This window comes from Pelmatolapia mariae, linkage group LG7 (assembly GCF_036321145.2).
Source record: "Pelmatolapia mariae isolate MD_Pm_ZW linkage group LG7, Pm_UMD_F_2, whole genome shotgun sequence".
In the NCBI taxonomy this organism is placed as follows: domain Eukaryota; kingdom Metazoa; phylum Chordata; class Actinopteri; order Cichliformes; family Cichlidae; genus Pelmatolapia; species Pelmatolapia mariae.
The window spans coordinates 41,171,265-41,198,969 of NC_086233.1; the positions used below are offsets into that span (position 1 = coordinate 41,171,265).

At 37.4% G+C, this 27,705-nt stretch overlaps 1 protein-coding gene across 2 annotated transcripts in view; it reads right to left on the reverse strand.

Moving 5' to 3' along the window:
• Positions 1 to 674: 674 nt before the first annotated feature.
• tmtc3 (transmembrane O-mannosyltransferase targeting cadherins 3) overlaps positions 675 to 27,705 on the reverse strand; it is a 30,662-nt gene continuing 3,631 nt past the window's right edge. For both annotated transcript variants that reach the window (XM_063479120.1, XM_063479121.1), the window contains exons 4-14: positions 26,703 to 26,802; positions 22,940 to 23,055; positions 22,336 to 22,508; positions 15,995 to 16,247; positions 12,271 to 12,419; positions 11,938 to 12,058; positions 11,658 to 11,769; positions 7,044 to 7,147; positions 6,171 to 6,340; positions 5,701 to 5,927; positions 675 to 3,756 (exon numbers count right to left, since the gene is read on the reverse strand). In XM_063479120.1, the coding sequence (XP_063335190.1) occupies positions 2,858 to 3,756; positions 5,701 to 5,927; positions 6,171 to 6,340; positions 7,044 to 7,147; positions 11,658 to 11,769; positions 11,938 to 12,058; positions 12,271 to 12,419; positions 15,995 to 16,247; positions 22,336 to 22,508; positions 22,940 to 23,055; positions 26,703 to 26,802 (2,424 nt within the window). In that variant the 3' untranslated portion in view covers positions 675 to 2,857. The remainder of the gene's footprint in view (positions 3,757 to 5,700; positions 5,928 to 6,170; positions 6,341 to 7,043; positions 7,148 to 11,657; positions 11,770 to 11,937; positions 12,059 to 12,270; positions 12,420 to 15,994; positions 16,248 to 22,335; positions 22,509 to 22,939; positions 23,056 to 26,702; positions 26,803 to 27,705) is intronic.

Genomic DNA, 27,705 nt, shown 5'->3' on the forward strand with positions numbered 1-27,705 from the left:
CTCTTAAAGGATATTAGGATCGACAGTATCAAACACTGCACTGAGGTCTAGCAGGACAGTGAATCCATTGTAAGAGGCCATAAGACGATCATTTGTAACCTTCACTAAGGTCACTTTCTATGACATTATGAAAACCTGAATGCATATAACTTTGCAGTCAGTTTTTATGGTTGAAAAGAAAAGTTCTTGTGAAAAAAAAAATCTCTGAGTTTTTCACATATCTTTTGACAAGATAATCTCAGAACACACAGCCGGTATATTTGGACAGCACAAGGCTTTGGGGCCAACAGTACATCACAATGCATGAAAGGCACATTTTGACTGGCAGCTACTGACATTTACACTCTGTTCCTCTCAGGCTGACAGATTTGGCCCTGGCACAGTTCAAAGTGTTGAAGAATTTTTGCTTTGTTGTCATGTGATGTTTTATTCCTACACTGTACAAAAGTTGTTGTTTTTTTTAACCCCAGGTCAGAGTAATTGACTAATTGACTTTTGCGTCATACTGCTGTGGTGAAATGTTTTGAGACCGATCAAAACATCTCCTCCTTGCATGTCACCCTGCAGTTAAATTCGACAGCAGTGGGAAAAAAATAAATTACTCTTTAAATTTTGTAATTTTTGTTTACTTTAGACTTCTACACAACCTTGAACCTTTTTGCAACCACAGGACCCACCCCCCCCATTAGCCATTAGAAGAAACACAGGTTTAAGGCACCTCTAGTGATAGCTTCCTTTTTCAAAGACTGAAATTTTCTGCAGCAAATCAGTAGGATCAATCCATTTCAAGAACATTTACTGTACGTTAGTAACACACACAGAAGAACAGGCACAGAGTTTTCAGCTCGTTTTATTTAATAACCGACACCCCCACCACCAATAGATAAAAAAAAAAAAAAAAAAACCAAAACAAAACAAACAAAAAAAAAAATCTTACAAAAAAATTACTCAAGATGAGGCGAAACAGAAGTCGTGGCAAACTGGATGCATCCTTGTTCCAAACTGTACTTGTTTAACTGGACAGCCAGTTGAATGATTTCGTACATGTTTAACACTGACATGAACTCTACTGAAATCCAGGACTTTAAAAAAAACAAAAAAAAAAAACATGTGACGATACACACAAATTTGCAGAGACTAAATAATGCACCTTGAAATGAAACCATTACCACTGGTAAACAAAAACATCTAGAGCATATCAAAATAATAAATAACACTGGATACAATATCCTGTAAATGTATGTACATAGACTTTCAGGGTCACACAATGCATAGCAAGATTTTGTAGTACCACTACAATACTCCTAATCTACAGTAATCAGATCTCCTATGTGAAATTAAAAAAATAAAAATTAAAAAAAAAGTACCAAGCAAAACAATTTGCTGAAACAAATTACGGCACTGTGAAGAGAAACCACATCATGCTGGGAGCTGTGAAGACACAGCTGTCACCTCACAGGAAAAAAACTTCTGCTTACTTTGAGCAATGAATTGTACACGGATGACACAACAGCAGTCAATAGGCTGCTCTTCATGACTATCACGGCTTCTGTAGATGGCTGTGACAGTAACAATTTGCAGTACCAGGTAGTATTCTAGCTTGTCACTTCCTCACCATTACTGATTTAAGCATCAGACCTCTTGAACAGTAGCCAATCAGCCACAGGGTTTTATAGTGGTGTAATGACAAAAAAAGAGCCAAGGTCTATTATCAAAATTTGAAAATGTTGAACACCACAATAATGTTTCAGTCCCAGCAAGATAAAACAAAAAAATAAAAATCATGACTGTAGAGAAGTATGTCGAGATCCATTTTCGGATGGATTTTCAAATGTGCTCTGAAAATCCCCCCCCCCCCCTTTCTTCTGATGTGAAAGGACCTTTGGAAAATGAAGAACGCATGACGCTGAGGATGACTGTGCGTCACTGTTGACAGTCATATAAAATGGGTCTCGCCAACGTCAAAGCAATGTCTATGGGAGTTTACTGGGAAAGACGGAGGGGGGGGGGAAAAAACAAAAAAAAAAACAAACATCCAAAACATCTCTAATGGGGCCATGGTGTCTGAAGCATAGGAGCCAGCTGTAGAGATGTTAGGGGGAGGGATGGGTAATGTGACAAAAGGAATAAGATAAATATCTTTAGATAGGTTCACAATGAAATTTTGAGGTAAAGACTGCAAGGAGTACTGGCTGATGATGCAGTAGCAGGAAGTACTGAGTGAGATCAATAAAGATTAACAAATGTTGCTGCAATGGAATACACATATGCCTGATGTCAGTGTAGTATGGAGTCATTTTGTTCACCGTATGGTTTATTTTGAGGGGGCAAACTCTGCAGATATAATCCTGCTTTGAGGAAATCTGGCAAACATGTCACTTCCCTTAATTGTCCACGATACAATCATTCTGTTTTTAAAAACAATAGCGCAATGACTCACATCTTGGTGAGACAAAAAAAAAAAAAAAAAAAAAAAAAAGAAATCCAGTGATAAACAATGATTACAAATGAAAAAAACAAAAAAAACAAACAACTACTACCAATCTATGATATGTGATCACATTCAGAAAAAGCACATATGCACACATAGGCATCTACATAAGCTTTAAATAGATCATCCCAAGTTTGCTTTGTGCTTAATTTTACTGTTAATGTTGTGAATTTCATGTGCAGATCAAAATTTCCCTTAAATAATTAATGTTAAACCAGCAGACAATACTGAGTGGCCTGTGAAAGCAGACAAATCAAAGAAATAAAGTGATAATTGATTATGATTACACATTGCTAAAGGGGAGAAGTCTTAGTTGGAGCATTAAAGAGCTCTAGAAAAGTAGTCCAGCTAAAAATCGCAACAATGTCAATCACCACTCAATATGCGCTCAATCTCCTCTAGTCTCTTCAAGGCAGCTGCTCTTTTTTTCTCTATATCTTTAATGTCCTTAGTGGACTTACCCTTAGTCCGCTTGTCAGACTGGCTATTATCTAAAGATTTTGATTGGTCCACACCCACACCTCTGACACTTTCTGTAGAGGATTTCCGCTCATTCTTCTCATCCCCAACCTCCTTTCCAACTGCATCAACACCCCTCCCTTCCTCTCCACCCACAGCAGCCTCTTCCGTGCCCTCCTTAACACTCTGCAGCACTTCCTCCTTGGATGATGCAGCTACCCCCTCCGTGGTTGCTCCCTCAGTGGTAGCTGAAGACAGTGGTTGGCCTGCTGCACTCATGGCAGCCATTTTACTACGTACAATACTCAAGTGGCGACGCACATACTCCTCATTTGGTGCCAGGGCCAGCGTTTCCTCCAGGCATCGCTCGGCCCGTGGCAGGTCGCGCTCCTCAAAGTACACCACGCACAAGTTGTGCTTCCCTTGGACATTGGTGGGGTCCATGCGTAAAATACGCTCAAAACAGGCCTTTGCACCACGGGTGTCCTTCTTGTGATTCATGAGGATGTCACCCTTAAGGATTAGGCCCTTGATGTGCTCTGGATGGTGGTGTAGCAACTCATCCAACACAGGTAATGCGTCGACTTCACGTTTTGATTGAGAGTAGAGCAAAGCTAGGTTAAACAGAGCACTGCGGAAACCAGCCTGCAGACCAATGGCTTTGCGCATCCACCGCTCAGCTGCTGCATTTTCATTTGCATCCATGGCCAGCATGCCAAGATTGAAATAGCCATTGGCATCGTCAGGCTCCTCCTCCACATAGGTGAGGAAACGACGATTGGCTTCAGGCCAGAACTTAGGCTCACCTGTCACAGCAAACGGACACAAAGCACAGGGTGACTTTGGGTAATCAAACGTTGATATTCAACCACAAAAGGTGCTTTTATGTGCATTGTGCAAGATTTTTTTTCCCTTAGTTGGCATGAAAAAGTTTAAAACAATAATGGCTAAATGTGACAAAATCCATTGGAAACAGACTTTGCAGTAAACATGATTTACAATCTTTTTTCACAGTTTGAGGTTTTGTGATTTTGTTATGTCTCTTTTCCACAATCGCTTAAGGGCACTGAGTGGATAGTCAGCACCACCAGTGATTGAACCAAGGTTTTTCATGTATTGAAATGTGGATTAATTGACTTTTCTCCCCCAAATTTTGCTAATATTGATATATTAGTATGGAATCCACAATTCAAAAACCTGAGGGAAGGAGGTTTGTGAGAGTTAATATGTGCATGGGTTTTCAGCTTATTTAAAAAATCAGACTGCAGAATTTATGAGAGACTGTACTGGAAGCTATGACACTATTTTACAACAACAAACTGTTAAGCTAACCTTTATTGAAATTAATTTGTCTTACAACGTATGTCTATTTATCTACGGTAGAAAAGATTGTGGACTTATTGCTCTTGGTGTCAGAACTGACAGACAACTACGGATCATATACAGAGCTATCCATCTGTCCATCCTTGCATCCATTTATCCATGGTAGCTGGGATAGGCTCCTGCCAACTCACAACTCTTACACAGGGAAAATAAATATTTGCCTTCTTCTGGATTTCTTGTTCTTTTTGCACATTTGCATAAAACTAATCTTAATATTAGACAAAGATACTCTGAGGAAAAAAAATTAGAAGTTTTTAAAATGACAATCGAATTTATTCAGGAAAAAAAGATTATCTCAACTAATCATATAGCATGCATCTTTTGAAAAGCTGAATTCGATTTCACTTGCTAGAGCCAGGCCCGATTACTGCCAGACCTGTTGAACCAAGAATTCCCCGAAATACAAACTGTTTGACAAGGTCTTACAAAAGGAAAGTGGAAACATGCTCTGATGAACTTAACTAATAAAGTAATTGCTAATGTTTTTCGAATAATTCTGCAAGAAATTCTTTTTTAAAAAAAGTGCTGTACTTGATATGTTTAGCCCCTTACAATCAGTAACGCGTTCTGATTGACCTGCGGCAGCAATGTTCCAGCAGTAGTTTGGTGGGTCATTTAAAAACAGAGGTGGGAAGTAATGATGTACAAAGACAGGAGAGGAGAGGAAGAAGAGAGGTTAGATTTAAAGGTAAGGACTGCTCAGTGGGATTTGATAAAATGGAAATTTAAAGCGCAAGTCCTCATGTTTTAAAATCAGATACTGGGTCGTACATGTGACATTGTTTTTTTGTGATATTGTGAAATCTGCTGCAAAACAAACAAAGGTAGACCAACTGTGTTATTTAACGGTTGAATGGAAATACTCTGCAAGTTAGTGCAGGATAAACAGGTTAGTTTGCTGTTCGCTGATGGATTTAAAGTAAATAACAGTGTCTGTCTAGTATAAAGTTAATATGACCAGCAGGTCAGCTAATCACCTGTACACTAAGAAAACCTAATGGAGCTGTCAATAGAAATTATTGTGAGTTGTGTTTCTTTTCCCATGCTGAGTCATTACAACTGATATTAGGGTTTTGCCATCTGTGTTTAAAAAAAAAAAAAAAGAAAAAAGTACAGGGGTGGAGAAACTAGCAAACACTTTTGTCACTGAGCTGATGAAGGATGAATGAACAGAAACTTGGCTAAGAACATCTGTCAGTACATTGCACTTCAAAATAAGCATCTGGTTACACCCTAAAGGTAATACAAGGTTATGTCCTTTAACAAGTGACAAGTAAGGCTCTCCTCATTCTTCTTATGAGGAACAATCATGCTTTTACTTCAGTTGGAGACTGGAGTTAAATTATTTATATCCTCATTACACTCACCAGACTCCTGCATGAGAAGTGCTGAGTTAAAGAGTGCCAGCTTGTGGCGTGGGTTGAGCTCCAGGGCATGGTTGAAGTTCTTCAGGGCTTCAGATGGGTCTTTCATCTCAATGTAGACGATGGCCAGGTTATACCACAGGTCAGCATTGGTGTGATCAAGCTCCAAGGCTCTGAGATAGGCATCCCGGGCTTCTGTAAGCTTGTTCATCTTGAGAAGCAGTTCTCCTCTGAGTCAAAAAGTGTAAAACAAATAAATAAATAAATATAGAGGTGATAATGCAAAAAACACTTTAACACATTACTACATTACTTGAAAAACAAAATTTGAGATAAGGGGAATGTCTCAGTACAAATGCTTGACAGTAATACATTTAAGATCAAGAATTTATTCATTTATTAAAGAATATGTGTGCCATTTTAACTCTTTATCTGACAGATAAAGAGTTAAAAAAAATCAAAACAAAACATGCCTGCTGATGTAAGCTTGTTTGAAGTCTGGTCTCATGCTTATTGCTTGCCGGTAGAGCTGATCAGCCTCCTCCAGCCGCGAATCATTGGCCCGGATCAGATTTGCTAGGTTTATGTAAACATTGAGATGGTTTGGGGCAACACGCGTCGCATACTTCTTACCAGGAATAACCTAATGAGTGGACAAACAACATTTCATTAAAATCAAAGCTTGTGTAACATCAAATAAAGTAGAGAATTAGAAGGGAGTGGAAAAAAAATCTGCCACATCATCGTATTACAGTCTGTTATGAGAGATTCGATTTTAATGCAGATTTCTAGTCCCTGTTTTTTTGGCTCAGGCCTTTCTGGGTAATGCGCCTTGCAACTATAACTCTTATCACTATCATTGCTTTTATCCTGGGAAGGTTGTTTTCCTGAATAGAAGAACTTGGTACCCCCAGTAAAATTTTGACCAGACCCAAGTCCCTAGCATTATAAGACAGCTATTTTTGCTTTTTCAACCAGTTTTGTTAATTGTTGTTTACTTATTTACTGAAAATGGAGTTAAAATAACAAGGATATTTACTAATGTTTCTGCCATGTAAGGTATAGTCACCCCAGAAACCCCATATCTGAGCCAGGAAAAATCCTGTAAGTGTTGATCCTAACATTGTAATTAAATAAGCAAAATAACTATAATTCATCAACATCATGCCTACGTTCGTTATATATAATTAAAGTTTTCCATGATATGACTGAAAGGCTATTGTATGCTGCATGATCTGCCACCATCAGGTGGTAAACAATGGCTACAATGAACCTTACAGCCAGGAATGAGTAACAATTGCATAAATGGAAGCAGAAAAAACAAAAAAACGTAAATGATTAAATACCTGCGGCATGAGGGATTTGGCAACCAAGTAAGCCTTTTCTGCCTCTTTGGACTTGTTCAAGTTCTTGTAGGTTCTTCCAACATTCATATGAGCACCAATATCATCTGCAGCAACAAGAAGAATGAGAAAGTGCAGTGAGAAAACAAAATCCTACCCAATCTGTTTATGTGTGTTTTAACACATTTACTAAACATGACTATATTAAATACCAACTAATGCTAAACATGACTAGAAAATATAAATGATTTTCAAATATAACATCAATAGTGTAAGACAAAACAAGCAACATTATTTTGAGGAGCTTATTTAATCCTTCTGGGAAGACGTAAGAAAAATTAAGCTTTAAAAGAGGTCAGTTTGTAAAGCCAGAACTGATGCTTGATTAGCAGAGCAGGAAATCCTCGCTGGGAAAATGTGTTTACATTGCTAATCTTGGGGAAACACTTGTGGGTGATGAACCGGCAAAGCTGTTGATATCTCAGTTTATGGTAGGCTTCCTCTAAACTAAGGCATTAAGCACAAATTAAAACAAAAACAAAAACACAGACAGATGCCCAAGATGTCGAAATGATACACTTTAGATAGTAGGATTACACTTTTGGCCTGTTTGACTGCAGTCATGAGATCTTAGAGTATAATGAATGGACTCATAACAACTGGCTGCCTATTAACTATGTGTCAAGAGAAGTTTAAAAAAAGCTTGTTGGACTTTCAACTGAACTAGATGTCCAGGGGATTTTTTTGGTCATATTTTTAGCCAAGAGTGTTACTATGTAAGCATTTAATCTTCCAACAGTCACCCTTTTCATTTCTTCTAAACTGCTGCCGAATTAAATCATTGAGTTAACTTCATTACACAAAAACACCCTGTTACATGTGAATTTGCAGCCCATTTGATGGAGCCTACATTTAATTTCTCAATATTCTGTGTTTTTTCTTTGAATCTTTGCCATACTTTAGTCTATTGTCGTCTATCCTCCTTCATTTTTAATCAAATTTTACAATTTCCCATTGATTGTTTTTGTTCCCCTGACTATAGGAAAACAAGCAAATGCATTAACAGACAGCTTAGGTCTTTTGAGCAATGCACAACATCTTTGTTAAAACAAGTTCCTACTTTACCAAAACTTAAATGAAAGAGGTTGGAAGTAGTAGTTCAAACAGTTTATGATACACTATCAATGCAATCTGAAGTCACATTACTGGCTTACCACTTGACATAGTTGTTAAGAGTTTTTGGAAGAGTCAAGCAATAATGTAAGCAGTGATTACCTACAGTGGGGAAATAATTATAAATTCAGCAGGGGTTTAAATAAGTTTGCTCACAAAGAAATGAAGTCTCTAAATTTTACGGTAGTTTCATTTTAATAGAGAGACAACATATCAGCCAAAAATCCAGAAAAAATACATTACATGAAAGGTGGAAGATCAGCCCAAAACTACATCCTGGCTGTCTGCGCTTATATGTGCTTGTTAGGTGCTTGGGACCACAGTCACCAAGAACACCACTGGTAACACACTACGTTGTAATGGACTGAAATCTTGCAGTGCCCACAAGTGTCCCCCTATTCAAGAAGGCAGATCTATACGCCTGTCTTAACCTTGCCATTTAACACGTAATGATTCAGAGAAGGTTTGGGAGAAAGTGCTGTGGTCAGATGAAATCAAAATCAAGCTCTTTAGCATCGGTTGTGTTTGAAAAAAGAGAAATGCTGAGTATGACTCAAAGAACCCCATCCCCACAATCAAGCACAGAGGTGGAAACATTAACCTTTGAGGCTGTATTTCTGCCAAGTGTATTGACAATTTATTGCATTGAGGGGCCAATGGATGGAACGTATACTGTAGAAATTTGGATGAGAACCTCCTTTTTTCAGCCAGAACACTGAAGAAAGGTCTTGGATGGTTCTTCCAGCATCACAATGACCGAAAACATGCTGCCAAGGCAACAAAGGAGTGGCTAAAGAAGAAGCACATTAAGGTCATGGAGTGGAGTACTAAGCATCCAGATTTTAATCCTATAGAAAATCTGTCAAGGGAACTGAAGCTTTGAGATGCCAAGCAGAAGCCAACAAACAAAGGATTTAGAGAGGCCTCTCTCTTTCTTCCTAATTTCCTGTCCTTCATTGCTCCACAATCCAATAAAGGCAAAAGTGCTCCAATAACAATCTTACCGTACAAAAAATACTAGGGTACGAAGTCATATTTTGCTTAGAGATCAAGTACTTATTTTACTCCGTGACATGCAGACACCTTTGGATTTGTTTTTTAGTTGACATTCTGTCTCTCTCCATTAAAATGAAACTACCATAAAAATTTGAGATTATTCATTTGTTTGCAAGGGAGAAAAACTCAGCAGGGAATCAAATAAGTATTTCACACACTGTATAAGCTTCCTTGATTTGCTGTTTGAATTTGAAGAGGAAAAATGGTATCTTGTGTAAGTGCAACTATTGTACAATAGTTGCTGTGTGCATTTTTAAATAAGAAAGAAAAAACAAAACAAAAAAACCTTACAACTAATTCTACATGACAAACAAAATTAGCAAAAATTATACCCTGAAATAGGATAATCAAAAAGCACAATGACTTGTACTTGCTTACTATTCCTACAAATTGAAAAATGAACAATGTTATGAGAAGTACAATGAGAACCTCTGACCATCTCAAGCTAGAATTACTTTCTTGCGGTTGTATCCAGCCACCCGTGAAACTGAGGTTATTTACATGACAGACATAAAACATGGTTTCTGGCAGAAAAGTAAATAGGCCTGAGGACTGTTATGGGTCTTTTTGGCTACACCATGGGTAGAGCACTAATGGGCTAGAGCACAAAGGCTAATTTCCTTCATGTAGACTGATAGATGGTTTAGTCTACCATAAACAGTAGAAAGATCAGCTGAACAATGTAAGGGACTTTTCTTTGATTCTTTTTCATTCAACAAACATTTTCATGCTCACAATGGTTAATGGCAAGAATAGATCTCTCTCTCTCACTGAAACATTCTAATTAGAGTTATATAGTGGACATGGACACAGTTTTCCTTTGAGGGTATCCACATTCAAATTGGACGAAGGGTTTAGGAGTTTCAGCTCTTTAACATGTGCAACCCTCTTTTTAAAGGAACCTAAAGTAATTTGACAGTTGACTCAAAGGCCATTTCATGGGCAGGTGTGGGCAATTCCTTTGTTTTGTCATTATCAATTAAGCAGATAAAAGGCCTGGGAGCTGATCTGAGGTCTGGTGCTTCCATCTGAAAGACTGTGCTGTGAACCGACAACATGCGGTCAGAGCAGCTATCCACGCAGGTGAAACAAGCCATCCTTAAGCTCCGAAAACAGAAAAACCCATCTGAGAAATTGCTACAATATTAGGAGTGGCAAAATTTACAGCTTGGTACATCCTGAAAAAGAAAGCAATTGATTGCAGAATTATTTCTATGGTGAAGAGAAACCCCTTCACAACAGCCAATCAAGTGAGCAATGCTCCCCCAGGAGGTAGGTGTATTGATATCCAAATTTACCATAAAGATAAGACTGCATTAAAGTAATCACGGAGGGTTCACTGCAAGGGGCAAGCCACTCATAAGCCTCAAGAATAGAAAGGCTAGATTGAATATCTAAAAAAGCCAGCACAGTTCTGGAAAAACATTCTTTGTACAGATGAAAACAAGATCAGCCTCTACCAGAATGATGGCAAGAAAAAAGTATGGGAAAAGGCATGGAACAGCTCACGATCCAAAGCAAACCACATCATCTGTAAAACCCGGGAAGAGGCACTGTGATGGCTTGGGCGTTCACGGCTGCCAGTGGCACTGGGACATTAGGTAATACTGATGATGTGACACAGGACAGAAGCAGCCGAAGGAATTCTGAGGTATTTAGAGACCTACTGTCTGCCCAAAATGAGCTGAATGAAGTTAAATAATTGGGCGGCATTTCACAACATACAGCCAAAACAACCCAGGAGTTTATTAAAGCAAACAAGTGGAATATTCTTGAATAGCCAAGTCAGACATTTGATCTTAACCCAATCGAGCATGCATTTCACGTGTTGAAGACTAAACTTCAGACAGAAAGGCACACAAACAAAAAGCAACTGAAAGCTGCTGCAGTATAGACCTGGCATTAAAATGGAGGAAACCCAACTAAGTATTTGAAATGAAGTTTCATTAGAAATGAAATTGAAATGAAAGTTGAGTCCCTGAAATGAAGAGACTGTGTTTAAAAATGCTTTAGTTCCTCACATTTTTATGCAATCTTTTTATTCAACCCACTAAATTAAAGCTGAATGTCTACACTTCAACTGTAATTGGGTCTTTTTCATTTAATATTAGTGTTTAAAGCAGTTATACTGTATTATACGGTGTTTCTGTTTTTGTATACCTGTTGGAACAGGTAGAACAACAAGTAAAACAGTTACTCTCAACACAAAGAAAAATACTGTAACCTCATTTGGTATCCTCCACCAAAAAACAAATAGTTTGTAAGAAGATCAACTATTTGTTGATCTTCTTAAGAAAGAATTTTGCAAACTGTAGTGGATTTTTCATCACTTCCATGAAACCATCCTTCCTTTTTCAATGATTTATGAATGACATCAAAGTGTCTCACCTGGTTGGACTCGAGTAGCCTGGAGAAAATACCGCAAAGCCTTTGCATAATTGTTCTGATTTTCTAAAGCGTGGCCAACATTATTCCACAACTTGGCATTGTTCTTGTTAACCTGAGTAGATGACAAATTAAAAGAGACATGACGATAAGAGACATTCGTCAGTTTTGTCAGTGGACGATTAATTCTGGTTTACTCAAAAAGTTTAATCACAAGGTGTTTACAGACATTGGCAAACTGACATGACACTCTGCCACCACAAAAACAGCATTTCCATCATACCTTCAAGGCAGATGTAAAGAGAGTATATTCTGACTCCCAGTCCCAATTTCTATGAAAAGTTTTCACTGTGTACGTAGTTAGCAGCACTCCAATCATCAACCAGGAAATCTTCTTCAATTGTCTACAAAGGAAATTATTAAGCAGATCAATGTAATTTTAAATATACATTTTCACAATCTTCACAAAACCTCAATATCTGCACCAACATTAAAAAACAAAACAAAAACAAAAAAGGGTAAAAGCGTAACCACAAACAGAAACTCATAATATCACAAACAGTTTCGCACTTCTGAGGGATTCTTCTTTTAAACGTCATTTTGGACAAGAACCTACCCTTTATGTGAGATCATCTTGAATCCATGTGCAACAAGAACACAGAAGCCCATACTGGGAACATAAAGTACTCTCTCTGCTACGACAAACCCCACAGGGAAGAAGAGGTTGGATGCTGGAATAAAAGGCAGGACAATCAAAGACAGGGCCTGCAGGACACACACACACGCACAAAAGAAAGAAATAATATGTCAGTTCATATGACAAGCTCAGAGCTCCTTTTTTGAAATACTTAAACACTCAAAAATGATCATGGAGACGGACCTAAGGAAAAAAAAAGTCTGTACCTAAAAACAAGAAAACTGGATTTTGACATGTGTTCAATTTGGGAGCTCTTCTGATGTTTAAATCTCAGAAGTTCATTAATACTTCATTCACTTGTAGGTAGCAGGTGGTTAGGTTAAAATCTGTAATTTGTAAAACTTACAATAATTTGCAGGTTTTCTCATCTTTGTATGACAAACATGTTAGCTTCATGTTCTTCACCAGTGATCACCTAAAACAAGCACTCTTTAAAAGCTTGCTACATGACGATATAGGAATGACATTTATTGTCTATCTACAAAAGGATTAATTTAAAAAACAAAAACAAAAGCAAAACAAACACAAACACAAAAAAAATCCAAAACCACCCCCCCCCTCAAAAAACCCACCTAAAGGTAAAACTGATGTCACATTAGCCACAATGCCACCAAGTTCACACACTACATCTCTTTGAATTCTGCCTTAATTTTGCTATCAGCTAAACGCCTACAAAGTTTCTCTATGATTTCATCTTACAAATATGCAAAACTACTGGACTGACCAATCTCCAAAATATCAAACAGAATTCCAAATAAAGATGGGCTTAAGCACTAAAAACTGACTCTGTGATAGTTCCTGCAGCACATCTACAATCTAGAATGGGGCTCCTCAGTGGACAGTGGTTGTCTAAAACTATTTATTAGTATCTCATGATCCATGTTAGACAGCTGGCAACCTTGCAGTGATGCAGTATGTTAATGTGTTGTGATATTGTTATGCAACATTTTCCAAAAGGCTCTTAGCAAACCAGAGTAAACACTGCAAAAGGTCATAATTCAGTTTTTTGTGCTGACTTGTGTTCCCCTTTCTAAAGCTGAAGCTTAGAGCAATACTGTGAGCAAGTTTACTGACCTTTAAGCATGAGAACAATGAACCTATTGCACAACACATGCTAATTTGTTTCTGTGTACCTCTATAAACATTCACCACCCATTCATTCCTTCAAAGCTCAACTAAGAACTTGTGTTTCATTGCTCATTTCTGCTGGCCAACTTCATTTGCCGAAAAAAGTGAAATATACACAAAGAGTGGTAATAAAATTTGTCTTAAAAAAAAAAAAAAAAAAAATATATATATATATATATATATATATATATATATATATATATATATATATATATATATATATATATATATATATATATATATATATATATATATATATATATAAAAACAACAACAACAACAACAAAACCCCCCCACAAAAAACATAATGGTAAACTATTGCATCAGGTTGTATGTTGAGCCACTACCCAATTTAATAGGATAAAGTATCATTATCTGGAATGTCTACTAAGCAGTGGATATGACCAGTGGACATGAGGAACCACTTTAGCTTTTTATTCTAAAGTCAGGGCTCTCCTATGGTATTTTGCATTTAAAAAAAAAAAAAAAAAAAAAAAAACAACACACAAAAACGAGTTCTCAAGCTATGCAAACTGTATGCAATGTGAACCAGGGGGATTACAGAGGGGGATAAAGGACCTACAGTAGAATGTAGTAGAAAGTAATTAAAGTCAGCATGTTATTTTTTTCCCCACAAGCAGACAGACGCTATATAAAAAAAACAAAACAAAAAAAACCAAACAAACAAGAACACCCCCCCCCCCCAAAAAAAACAAAAAAACAAAAACAATTTTGGCCTATGTAGATCATATGCTTAGGCTATTACAGAGGCCTTTTTATGTCGCAATACTGTTGTATTTTGAGTTGAGTACAATGAATACTGTACAATATAAAGCACTTTGAGGCGACTGTTGCTATATAAATAAAACTGAATTGAATTGAATTGAAGTCAATATTGTGCAAATACTTCAAGAACCTTGCTATGTTCCCCAAGAAAGGAAACCACATTTTGTTGGTCATATGTCTCACTAGTAATACTTTAGATTTTTTTTTTTTTACTGACCTCCAAACTTTCCTAAGTACTTATGAACAATGGTTATAAAGAGTGCTGTACAAAAGTCTTACAGTAGTGAAAATCTATTATTTTGTTGTGTGTTATTTTGATGTAAAGCTAGAAATAAGGACTTGGGAATGTTTAAAAACAGAAGATGTGAAAAGGAGATATTTAAGATCCTATACATTTCCAATTCCATTCAAATCCAATTGCCATTTCACTATTTTTCAACAAAATGAAGGAAAACATTAATAGAACACATAACACAAAGATATCTAAAGTTTTATATGTCAAAGTGCATCGGCTTCTCAGCAACAAATAAAAGCCTGTCACCGGTCAAGGCCACACCACCAGAAGACGAATACCTTAAGCTTTGTTTACTGGGAAACAGAAAAGCTCTCTTATCACAGATACAAAAAATAATGAAGGCCAAAATCCAATCAGCAGAAGTACTGTCAAAAGATGGCTTTTAGCAGTGGTCTCAGGAGAAAAAGGGCCAAACACTTGGGGTTGGCCAAGACATTAATATTTCACAGTGGGTGGCTAGAAATAATATAAATAATTACAAGTTTTAGATTTGTGGGAGTAGCAGAAGAGTTAATGTAAGGAGACAAACAAAACAGAATAAACTGCAATATATCAAACCCACAGTGAAACAGGGCGGTGGGTATATTTAAGTCTGGGGTTCATATGCCCACACTGGATGTGGAGATATGCATCAAACTGATTACAACCTGACCAAGCAGAGGTAACACTTTAGTTTTCAGAACTGCCTAACTGTCTGGTTTATTTTTGTGAAAAAAAAAAAAAGTACACACACACACACACACACACACACATGTCTGGTTTGCTATCCTCGTGGGGACATCCCATTGACATAATGCTTTCCCTAGCCCCTTACCCTAACCCTAACCATTAAAAATGAATGCCTAACCCTAACCCTTACCCTAAACCTAACCATAACCTAATTGTAACCCTGACAGTAAAACCGCATTTTGAGTGTGAAAATTGCTTTCAACCCCGAGGGGACCTGGATTTTGGTCCCCACGGTGCAGAAAGTCCCCACCAGGATAGTAAAAGTCAGATTTTGGTCCCCACCAGGATAGTACGAACCCGTACACACACACACACACACACACACACACACACACACACACACACACACACACACACACACACGTCTGGTTTGCTATCCTCGTGGGGACATCCCATTGACATAATGCTTTCCCTAGCCCCTTACCCTAACCCTAACCATTAAAAATGAATGCCTAACCCTAACCCTTACCCTAAACCTAACCATAACCTAATTGTAACCCTGACAGTAAAACCGCATTTTGAGTGTGAAAATTGCTTTCAACCCCGAGGGGACCTGGATTTTGGTCCCCACGGTGCAGAAAGTCCCCACCAGGATAGTAAAAGTCAGATTTTGGTCCCCACCAGGATAGTACGAACCCGTACACACACACACACACACACAAAAATATATATACACACACATTATTTAACCACATTTTCTCTCACCATGATGACTGTCTTGGCAGAACTGTGTCTGTATCGCAGACTGTGATAAGCAAGCAGTCCTAGAAAAATGTAAAATACTAGTGTAGCCAGGTTACGCAGATCTACAAGTGATTCCACCAGGGGGATTGTGCCCATAGTCCAGTCACAACAGAGCTCTGAGGGATTCAGTAGGAGCCATGCATTTACAGGAAGTAGGTAGTTGAAAGTCAGTTGTCTGGTGGGTGTAGTGCTGACTGCTGCAGGGTTATCAAATCTGCAAGAACATTACATAGGGAGAGAAGGAGATGATAAACATTACATATTATCCACTTTCCTTTTCCTTGTTGTTATCATGAAATTTCCTAAATCATGAATGCTTTATTCTATCTGATTGGAAGGATCAAATTACTGCAAAACAAGTAAAGAAAAATGATTCAGAATTTATATTTTATTTTTGATATCAGATGCTGTGGATCACATTATATTCTTCTTGAAATAAAGTATATAATAAATGTGCAAGGTGAAAAAATAAGGAAAACCATGGATGTCATGAAATGTGGGACTTTGGAGTGTATATAATAGTGTGCAATACAATATTATACTGTAGTGCATTTGCATTGTATCTAAGTTTAATTGCTTTCTATCTGACAAATGAAATTCCTCCAGGACACAACACAAATCTACATAAATCACTAATACTAACGTATAGAGAATACAAGAAAACCTTGACTTAAAATGTCAACATGTGGATTTAGATACCTGTGTGTGGGTTCTCTGGCTTCCTCCCACAGTCAAAAGACATGCAGTTAGTGGGGTTAGATTAATTGGTGATTCCAAATTACCTGTAGGTGTGAATGGTTCTCTGTCTCTCTGTGTTAGACCTGCAACAGACAGGCGACCTGTCCAGGGTATACCCTGGCCCTGTGCTAGCTACGGCAGGCTTCAGCCCTGCCCTGAGCCTGATAAGGATGAGTGGAAGAGAATGGATGGATGTACATCTTTTCTTTTTACAAATAACAGAATAGATATGTATGGCAATCACTATCAATAACCAACGATAATATGAGCCATTACACATAGAACACGGGGCTGCTGTCCTTACAGCTTTTCTTAAAAGTTACACGTTCCTATTGCATTTCGAATTTTCATGCTTCATAATTTTCATTTGAAGACCTAAAACCAGACATTAACTCCCTGACCAAGGACAAATGGTGTCAAGACATCTGCCAGAAAAAAAAATGGTTAAGCATTTTCAAAAAAATCCTCTTTTTCCCCACCTTGTTTTTACTTTTATTTAATAAATGCATTTTGTTTACCAAGACTAAGAACAGTAGATTATGTGTACAATTTTAATGATTATGCTTGTATTTCGTTTTGTGTCCGTTATTTCCAGAACATGTTCTATGAATAAGAATGTCTGAGATGGCGCCTCAGGATGAGGAGGGATCTACTTATGTGTGTTCAAGGACAGGGAGCATTACCTCATTGTTTTGTAAAATTATGCTTCTGTCGTACGCTGGTTGTGCCTTAGTCCTGCCCCCCTTGACTTCAATGCATACAGAATTTAATACAGAAACAGTTATCTAAGAATATAAACAAGGGTGATTTCGTTTATTTTAAAATACATTGCATTTTGTTACATTCATAGTGTTACTCTGGCCCTTCGAGGCCAACCATTATGTTGATGTGGCCCTCTGTGAAAATGAGTTTGACACCTATGCTCTAAAGGAATCTCAAAGTGTTTATAGTTCAAATTACCGATATGATGAACAGTCGCTACGGGTGGTGTGATCTCATAACAAGATGGTCTCTGGGTTTATCTATGCAGCTGCCAGTAAAGACGCTACAATAGGAACCACAGGAGTGTTTTGTATCTGAACTGTTTGGGCAAAGCACATTGCCCAAACTTGCTTTACAGAGGCGTTTCAGTCCACAATAATCACAGCTGGGGATTTTATAATCTAAAAGGTGTGGTATTGTTATGGCTTGAACACAGAAATCGTCTCAGACAATCGGGAGACAGCTTGAGGATTATAACTAGAGGATTAGGCCATCTAGGAACTGGATCTTATCTTTCCTGTCAAATGGCATTAGGCTCAATCCTGTGCAGACAATTTCAAGACAGTTTAGGCTCAATAAATGCATAATCTAGTTGAATTATTACTAATCTGGCATTTTTATGGTGTTCTAACCTCTTAGAATATCCCAACAATAGCTCCATATTATAGGAATTTGGGCATTAAATATCTGTCATTCATCTGGCTCTGTGTTTTAAAGAGATTTACCATGAAACTTCTCAGCTACATTACAAAGGACCTATTGTAAATTATGTTTAAAAATAGTTAAAAACCTTCCAATGATGACTAATAGTTCTGTGTGTTATATTTAAGGTACATCAGCTAAAGTTTAAACAAGTTTACGCAGCACATTCATGTAATACAATTAAGTACCACAAGAAGGCTGTTGTTCAGATTAGGATGCAGTCCCCAAGTTCAACATGGAAGCATACTAATGGCAGGGTGGAGGAAACACTCATGTTAATGCTGAAAATCAGTTAATGGTAAATGGACTGATTCTTGTATAGCATTTTTCTACTGTTCAATACGATACTAGATGATAGGTAGGGATGGGAAGTTCAATTGCTTGGAATTGTTAGTCTGCCTTTCTATCGATTCCGCTTATCGGTTCTTGCACTCTCGTTGCGATCAGTTGATTTCAGTTCGTGTGTTGGAGAAGGAAAATAGTGGCGCCGTTTACAGTGTGGATATGGACATTACTTTTATTTTTATTGCATTATACTGTTAACACAACTTTGGCTCTCTGCAAGCACAGCATGCTAATACTACATTAGCCAAGAGCCCAGAGTGATGTTAAAGCTGAGTAAATGCTGACCCCAACCCAGCACCGTGATAAGGTGAGCTGGCATTTGTGGTGAAGCCAATCGCTGCTGAACTTCAACGGGTAACAAACTAATGACCAGTCAGGCTGCAGCCTCTATTTCTACCTGTTCATGTTTCTACAGTAGAATCACCGTGAAGATCGCTTTAAAGTCTCCTAAAAGTCTCTGGTTTTCATCTTTAATTTATGCTGTCAGCTTTGTGTTCATACCTAAATACTTAGAGAAAGATCACGTGTCCTCATTAGGGGCCGTAGCCTCTAGGCTTATATTTTTAATTGGTAATTATGAGACAGTACGTTACATAAGATTTTACAGAGTAACATAAATAAGCCAGTAGTATAACGCAGTGTTTCCCAACCTTTTGGGGCCACTACACACCACCCCAAAAAAAATGTCCCAAAAAGCATATTGATAATTTTTCCCCGCCAAGTATAGCGCAATTGGCTTGGTTTGTCCCTAGTATACCTTTTTTGCTTTCTTCTGACCACTACTCATCCTAGGTCCTTCATCTGGGTCGGAATTTTCTTCAGCACCCAGATCAGATTGACTACTTTTTATTTTCAAATATTTATCTGTATTAGGCAGCGCGTAATAGCAATATTACGCGCTGCCTTGTCTCACAGCATGACTATCATTGACAACCAATTTAATTAGAGAAGGTAGTTGTACTGCCCTCTAGTGGAAGAGAATGTAATTGTTTTTCCCATTACTCACGCAGATTGCTTAGAGCACTAATCAGGTGGAACCAGATAATCTTCCACGGCACACCTGATCATTTCTCACAGCACACCTATGTGCCACGGCACATTGGTTGGGAAACACTGATATAACTAATGTCTTTCTCCTGGGTGTAATTAAGTAACGTACTGCATTACTTTTAAGAAAAGTGTTCTGTATAATATGTGTAATTATTACTTTGAGTAATGAACCCAACATTGATCACAACAAAGAGGAAAATAACCTCCAACGTGCACAAACATTTGACTACGCAACATGTCATTAATTTGCATGAATGTAATGTCTTTGATATGCTGCTTAGAGATGGTGGTGACTCTCAAAGTGGAGCCAATGAGAATCGATAAGGAATTGAATTGATGAGTGATATTGATAATGGAATCAATTCTTATCGATTCCCATCCCTAATCATAGGTTTCTTCTAGATCAGCAAAACAAAAAGGTATTCATTCTAATATTTGTCATGTAATAATAGCTTATAAAGGAAGCTAATTCTTTAACTTTACTTGACTTACAAGGTTTCAGTAAGAAAAACCGTTAAGCCCATTGGCTTTGGCAAACAGAGGGATGATCCAGTTGATTAATATAATGCCATCCACCTAGTATAAAGCTTGTTGTGTGGCACAAAGAGAATAGCTGATGAACAGGCTTCTCTTGCAACATCTGTGCAAACCCAGTGTTAGAGAGAATAAAACACTGAATAGTTTATTATGCAGGACGAAGAGAGAACATTGAATCTCATACAGCAGTTGATAAATCCTACTCTGAAATTGTTTTGAGCAATGACAGTGTTCCTTTATTCTTTTTTTCCTTCAGTGGTATTACACATTAAAAGCACATTAGCAGGATAGTAAGATAAGTGAGATTAACAGTAGCTCAAAGGTTGTATCTTTGTGTATGAAAAAGTGTAAAAAGTACAAAAATAACCCAACAGTTTTATGTTATTAGCAATTCAACAGAATCTCCTCTGTTGTGTTTATTATTAATTAAACTGAGGTGATCACAACAGCTGTTGTGAATTATCGCGTCAACCCAATGTGTAGCTGCTGTGAAGCCACAGTGCTAAAAACCACATTACCCCATTCAGGTCTTCTATACATAAATATCAGCAAAATCCATTATTTTCCCCGTTCTTGGCCTTCAAAAACAGCCCTTCCTTGTTTTAGTATCTCTCTGTCTTTAGTCTGTTTTCTTTAAGTGGAATGCACGTAGATCAGAGCAAAATTAGGTGTTAGTGAGGCAATTTCAGGGGGTTTCCATAACCCTCTCTGTGGCAAGCAGTGTTTGAGATAACAGATTAACACTTAAAATCACTCAGTTGTCTTGTAGAATGGCATTCCTGTAAATACAAAGTCCTATTCAATGATGATCTAAATCTGGCTTTCACGCTACTTTTTAACTTGGTCCTACGATGGCTGAAAAAAAGAAAAAAAAAAATCCATAGAGATGCATTTCTTTTAGCGGTCAAATAAAAGAAACACATCTTTATGGAATTCAAAACTAAATTCAGTCAAATGTACTTGTGCCTTAATAAAAGGGCAGCAATAGCGATAAGCCTATTAACTTAGCTACACATTTGGACCATCAGCAGTTTTCTTTCTCTAATTTAAGGATTATCATTCGTTGCTGACCTACCAGGTTGATAACCACCACTATGGCAACACTCAACATAACTGCTGGTTATCTTAGTTTGTAGGTGTAGTCAAGCCAGATTGAGAAATATACGGAGTATGCTGCTTTGTAATAAAGGCATCAGTGACTTGGCCTCCATTCATTCAGCACTGAAGTTTTTAGTAATTACCAGTGTACCAAATACTCAAAACTACCTTTGTGGGAGGTTCTGTAACAATAGAGCGAGGACCATACTTTTCCATGACTTATGTTGTGAGACAAACTTCCTCATAAAGTGACCCATAGTTTGACACATAGAATTTGTTACTATAATTGGACAGAAGAAAATGGAAATTTCCTATTTATATAACACTTATATGAAGAATAAGTGCTAGGAAGAAAGATAAGTCTGTGTGCTAAATTATACCAATGTGGCCTGCCGGGATAATGTCTAAGTGTAGAACACATTGAAAGATAGGAGGAGGAGGGGGTACAACAACCACCAGTTGGGAGAGTCAAGGAGAGGCCTTGTACAACAGCCCTTGCTTGTTTCTATTTTACTGTGATTCCTCCTAGTTTTATTTATTTTACTCTATTTTTTTAACAGCACTTTGTGACTGCTTGTCTGTAAGACATTATTATAGAACAATAATGAAAAACTTGGTAAATATTATATAATCCAAGAACACCAAATTGATGTTACCACACTACATTTACAATACAAATTATACATTTGATGATATTTCACAGATTTTTTTTTAGTGGCAGCTTCTAATTTATTTTTCTTTTGTCTGGAGAGGAAAGAAAATAGGGCAAACTCAAAAGATTTAATGACAAATCAATTAAAACAAACTGAAAATTCTTCAACACATCATTTTGCTTAGAGAAAATATATTTTTAAATTGTGAAATGTGTGCCTTTTAGCAGTTCACTAAATAACTGAAACTGGGCTTTTCCTTCCTATGAAAATGACCTTTGAGCAGAACCGTCTGTCTTTCTTGTTATTCCTGTTATGTTCACTTGGCTTAGTTTAATAAATAAATAAATAATTAACAAATCTGGCTAAAGTTTATTTTATTAAAATGCTGGTGAGTTTTTCATCCGTAACACTGCCTACCTTGTGAAGACAGGAAGCTGGGACTGAATGACTTGGACCCTGATAATAACGAGCAGCAGGGTGCTGATGACTAGAACAATGAGCTTCAGAAGAGTTTGCAGGACAGCATAGGGAAACCCATCTTTACCCTGTAGAACTTGCCATATCGTGTCCACCAGCATGGGCAATGTAAACTGAGAACGGCGAAAAAGACAGAAAGAATCAACTTAACATCATCATGTAAAGCAATACCCATATGATATATACATTTATTCCAGGAAGCAACCTCTGAATAATGAAATCTATGCCTATAGAAGAAATTTAAAAAACAACAACAACATTATGAACACTCAAAGATAAAGCATTGATAGAAGACATGTCAAGATCTGAACAGTCCACTCTTGAAGTTGGTGCACTTGGTTCTATGGGTCAAACTGTTTATAGCCTGATAACTGAGTGTGAGCATCTCCAAAGCAGAAATCTTGTGGTCAGCATGGGTAAATACAAAAAGCTGGATGACTGTGATACAGTGTGTGTGTGTGTGTGTGTGTGTGTGTGGTCAGATGTAGACATAATTTATAGAATGTTTTATGACACAAAGACACAAAAGGTTTCTGATCCTTACCCCCTGTGCAACAAAGATCTCGTAGACACAGCAGACACCAACAACCGTGATTCCCTGTTCCTTACACAGTGTTGCCGCTGCCACTAAAACTACTGTCAGAGCAATGGGAGGCCAAACTGAACAAAAGAAGAAAAAAATATATATATTAATATATACACATGACAGCTTATTAACCTTGTAGCCACTGGTGCATCGGTAACTTAACAAACGTAACAAATTCTCCTGATCCATTATGAACATAAAAACCTCTGAGATGTCATATTAACGTCTCCATATAGCACCAGTTACAAGTTTAGAAACAATTTTGTCTTCAGTGATAATAAAACTGAACAGTAAAAGGTGGAAACCTCATAAAGAAGATTCTATAAAAAAGTAATTTGAACGATCTAATCCACTTTTTACTTCATAATTCTATGTGTGTTATTTTAATAGTTTTGATCTTTTCAGTATTTGTCTAGACTGGGGAAATGGGAAGAAGAAAAACTCATACATGTTAAATTGGGTTACTTTAATAGTTTGATTTGTTGTGATACATATAAACAGAAGAATGATTAAAAAAATAAAATAACAGCTCACTGTGGATACAAGTTAAAAACCTGAGGCTACTGTTATAAGCAATTACTTGATCTTGCATCTTCAAAACTAAAAATTACTGCCTCACAGTTATGTGTGTTCACCAGCAAACATGCAGGTCCAGACTCGCACACAGTGATATCTTCTTTGAAAACTAGAGCAATTTAAAAAAGGAAGTACCACAGATGAATACAACTGGACAATTGATACAAACTCAATATCTCAACAAAACAAACATTTTATCTCCTCTTCTGCTCCTAAGCTTTAGTGTTGAATAACTGCAGAAATTGGTTTTTCCAGAACATTATGATGTTAGAATAAAGTTTAAATTTGAACTCTTGGATACAAAATGCTATCACTTTATAAGTTTATCCAATAAAACATTTGCCGGAAATTGTGTGCGTGTTTACCAAATTCAACTGAATTCCAAATTTAAAGAGATTTCTTCCACGTGGTCTAGAGAAATTTGTTTTGGGAGACTGGGGAATACATACAGCTGCATCATCTAGAGGCATCTAGATGAGCATGGTAGGTGTAGCCATACTAAAAAGAAAGTATACCCTCTGTTAGGGCTGGGCTATATCATACCGTTCGCGGTAATACCGGTATAATGTTGGGCAACGATAAGAAAATGAAATATCGCGATAGAATATGGGTAAAACGCACATGCGCAGTGCCTTTGTTTTTATACGCACATGGTGGAAAAAGCATGGTGGCGACGCAGAATGAGAAGGGCGAAAGCGGATCGTTGAATGAAACAGATGAACCAGAATTGGTTTGTAAAAATGGTTCAACTTCAGTGGTGTGGAACTGGTTTAGCTTTCGACCGTCAGATACACAACAAAGCACTATTTTGGTAGAGCATGCTAGCGGGCCGTCGTTATTACCGTGTTTTTTGGAAAATACGGCACACTTAAAATCAATCCTTTGATTTTTCTGAAAATCGACAGTGCCCCTTATAATCCCGTGTGCCTTATGTATGAATTCTGGTTGTGTTTACTGACCTCGAAACGATTTTATGTGGTACACGCCGCTCGAAAATCTGTCAAATGTTTTAGTACGACTTTGCTAAGCTACGAAGCCGCACCTATTGATGGCTTGTCGGAGGATTACGGCTATCGTAGGCAGGAGCCTCGCAGAGTGATACGTACTGTGCTTCAACATAATATTACCGTATTGTGTGTGTATAACCTCTTTTTAAGTTTTGTGGATATTATACATGGTTATGCTGAGGATCTGTCGGCCAATTTCCACTGGAAATCCCTTTTGGTTAAACTGTCAGCAAGGAATTTGCATTTGCACTGTTAAATTTTTATATAACTTTAATGCACATAAAAAACAGCTGCTTGTTTAAGTGAAAATACATCGATGGGGTTTTTTTTTCACTAATAAAGTTGTGGAGTTGTAAAGTATTTTGTCTAGTGTCAATTATATCGTCAGTTATATCGTTATCGCAAATTTTCAAATGTATATCGTGATAAATATTTTTGGTCATATCGCCCTGCTCTACCCTCTGTCATTTCCAAGGTTTTACATGTCAGGACATCATAAAAACTGACCTAATCCTTACCAGGTCTTAAAAATACAACCTGAGATGAATATTATACAGCGTTATTATTATTTAACAAAAACTTTCCAAAACATATGCAGAAGCTGTGTGTGAGAATCCAGACGCATCCCATAATTCAGTAGCTTTAGAGCTACCTTTAGCAGCAGCAAGTTTAAGTAATTGCTTTCTGTATGACTTTATCAGTCTTTTACATCAGATAATTGAAGATTGCAAACATTCATTTATGCATAGCTCTTACCACAACATTTCAATCAGATTGAGGTCTGGACTTTGACTAGAGCATTGCAAAAGCTGCATTCATTTCTTTTTCAGTCATTCTGTTGTGAATTTGCTGCTGTACCTCAGCTCAATGTCCTGCGGTGTGACCCAATTTTGATTAAGCTTTAAGCTGTCAGACAGAGGGCCTTTGACTCTACTATACTTTGGCATATACTAGACTGGAGAGTGCCCAGGTCTGTGGCTGCAAAACAATCTTAAATTGTCACACTCCCATTGCTGTGCTTGACAGACAGTATGGGGTATGTTTGCTGATTTGCTGTGGTTTTCTATATACAGCACTGTGCATCATAACCAAACATCTGCACTTTGGATTTTTCTGTCTAAAGGACATTGTTCCAGAAATCTTGCGGTTTGATGCCACTTTGCAAACCTATGCTGTGCTGCCATGTTCTTTTAGAAAGGCTTTCTTCTAGAAACCATTCCAAACAAGCCATACTTGCTTCATCTTTTTCTAATTGTATTGTCATGGACTTGAACATCTAACATGCTAACTGACATGAGCTGGAGCGCTACAGTTTTTTGATGATGATCTTGGGGTAAATTTCCTGAGACATCGACTCCTGGGAAGATTGCATGTACGTGAATCATCTTTCTTACTATAGAATTATAGACTTCAAATTGCTTGGGAATAAAAAATCTTTGCCAGATAGATTACAAGAACAATTGCTTGCTTAAAGATCATTGCAGATACATTTTCTACATGGCACTGCTCTAATACATGCCTGAGTGCTCAAGATCAGCAGACTACCAAAGGTACTGCTTTTACACAGGTGGTAAACACCTGCTGATGATCATTTAATCAACTGCATTTAATTATTACTCCTTTAGTTCCAATATAAGCAGCAAGAGTGCACTTCCACACACCACTTCCATATTTTGGCTTAATTTTGGATACATAAATAATGAAATATATCACAAGTTGTAGTATAGCTAAAGTTTTATTTACCTAATTTTAAGACCTGTTAACAATCAGGTCTGGATACATAAAACCTTAGACTTGACAGATTTATTACCATGACTATAAGTAATAAGTAACACTGAACATTCCATATTAATTACCCTCAAAGGGAAGTTTTTATTTATATCAAAACATTAGTGGAAAAAATTGGAAGTTAACACCTGAACAGCCAGGTGTTTGATCTTATCCGATCTGTTGCCACAACACTTCCACTGCCTCTGTCTTGATTTTTTGTATATGTATTTGCTTATTTTGGTAATTAAAATAATGATATAATGTTAACAGAGAACAGCATGTTGAAAATAAGTTCATACTTAACGACCCAGTAGATTTTGCACATGAGACAGAAATAAATAAAGGCCAGGGAAGAACATTATACTTACCAATGGAATGGTCTGGTCCAGTTGACTTTGTATACGCCAGGAAAGCAGCCAGAAGAAAGATTGATGAAAGAAGTTCAGCTCTGCCAACCACACCAGTGACCTGATGATAAACAGTCAATCAACACAAGAGACCCAACCATAAAGATTTGGAAAGATGATTTCTTAAAATATACTTAAATGTTCATTGTTTGGTAATTCAAGTTGAAATGTAGATAAAAAAATTTCTGAAATAAGTTTGTGAAATTATACAGAAAAGTTTACTTTTCCTATTAGGAGATGCTATTCTATACCCATGCTACTTTGCCTCGACTCTGAAGCCACCACCACATGACCTCCATGTTTCAGACAACATATCTAATAACTCTGAGAACATTACACATGTGTCTTCGACTGGCACGAACCAGAGCTCATGGTCTAAGGCTCTAAAAATAAAAAAAGCTCTGTTCAACCCAAATCAACTGATGGGCAAGCAATTATATGTAACGTAGTCTCTCTGACAGCAACGTCTGTCATTTAAGTACATGATGACTGCCCTCATGCGGAAGAAATATCATTATCAAGTTCTTAGAAAGAGACATACTCTAAGAACATAAAGGTCCCACAAATAGTTCTATAAAGCACTCACTAAAAGAAGAGGGGATTGTTTACACTTTAAGAATTCAACTGGCATCATGAGAGGGCTGCAGCTTCCAATAAATAGGGCTTGCCATGAAGATTCAAAACAAGCACAGGCATTGTGCTCTGACTGACCTATTTGTCAACTGGTGGGAGAAGGAAAAAATGCTGGCAGCATTCAAGAGCCCCCTAAAAATGTCTGGTCAGTGCAATGTTACTTCAACAGAATCTTAGAAAGACTGATTACAGTTGGCTCAATTTCCTGAAAATATTCAAACTACAAATTTCACTTTCCATCTATACAGAGTTGGCAACTCCTTTCACCCAAATGCCATGTTTGACCCAAGATATTGGTGTGGCGTACACTAAATAATTTGTATCTAAAGAT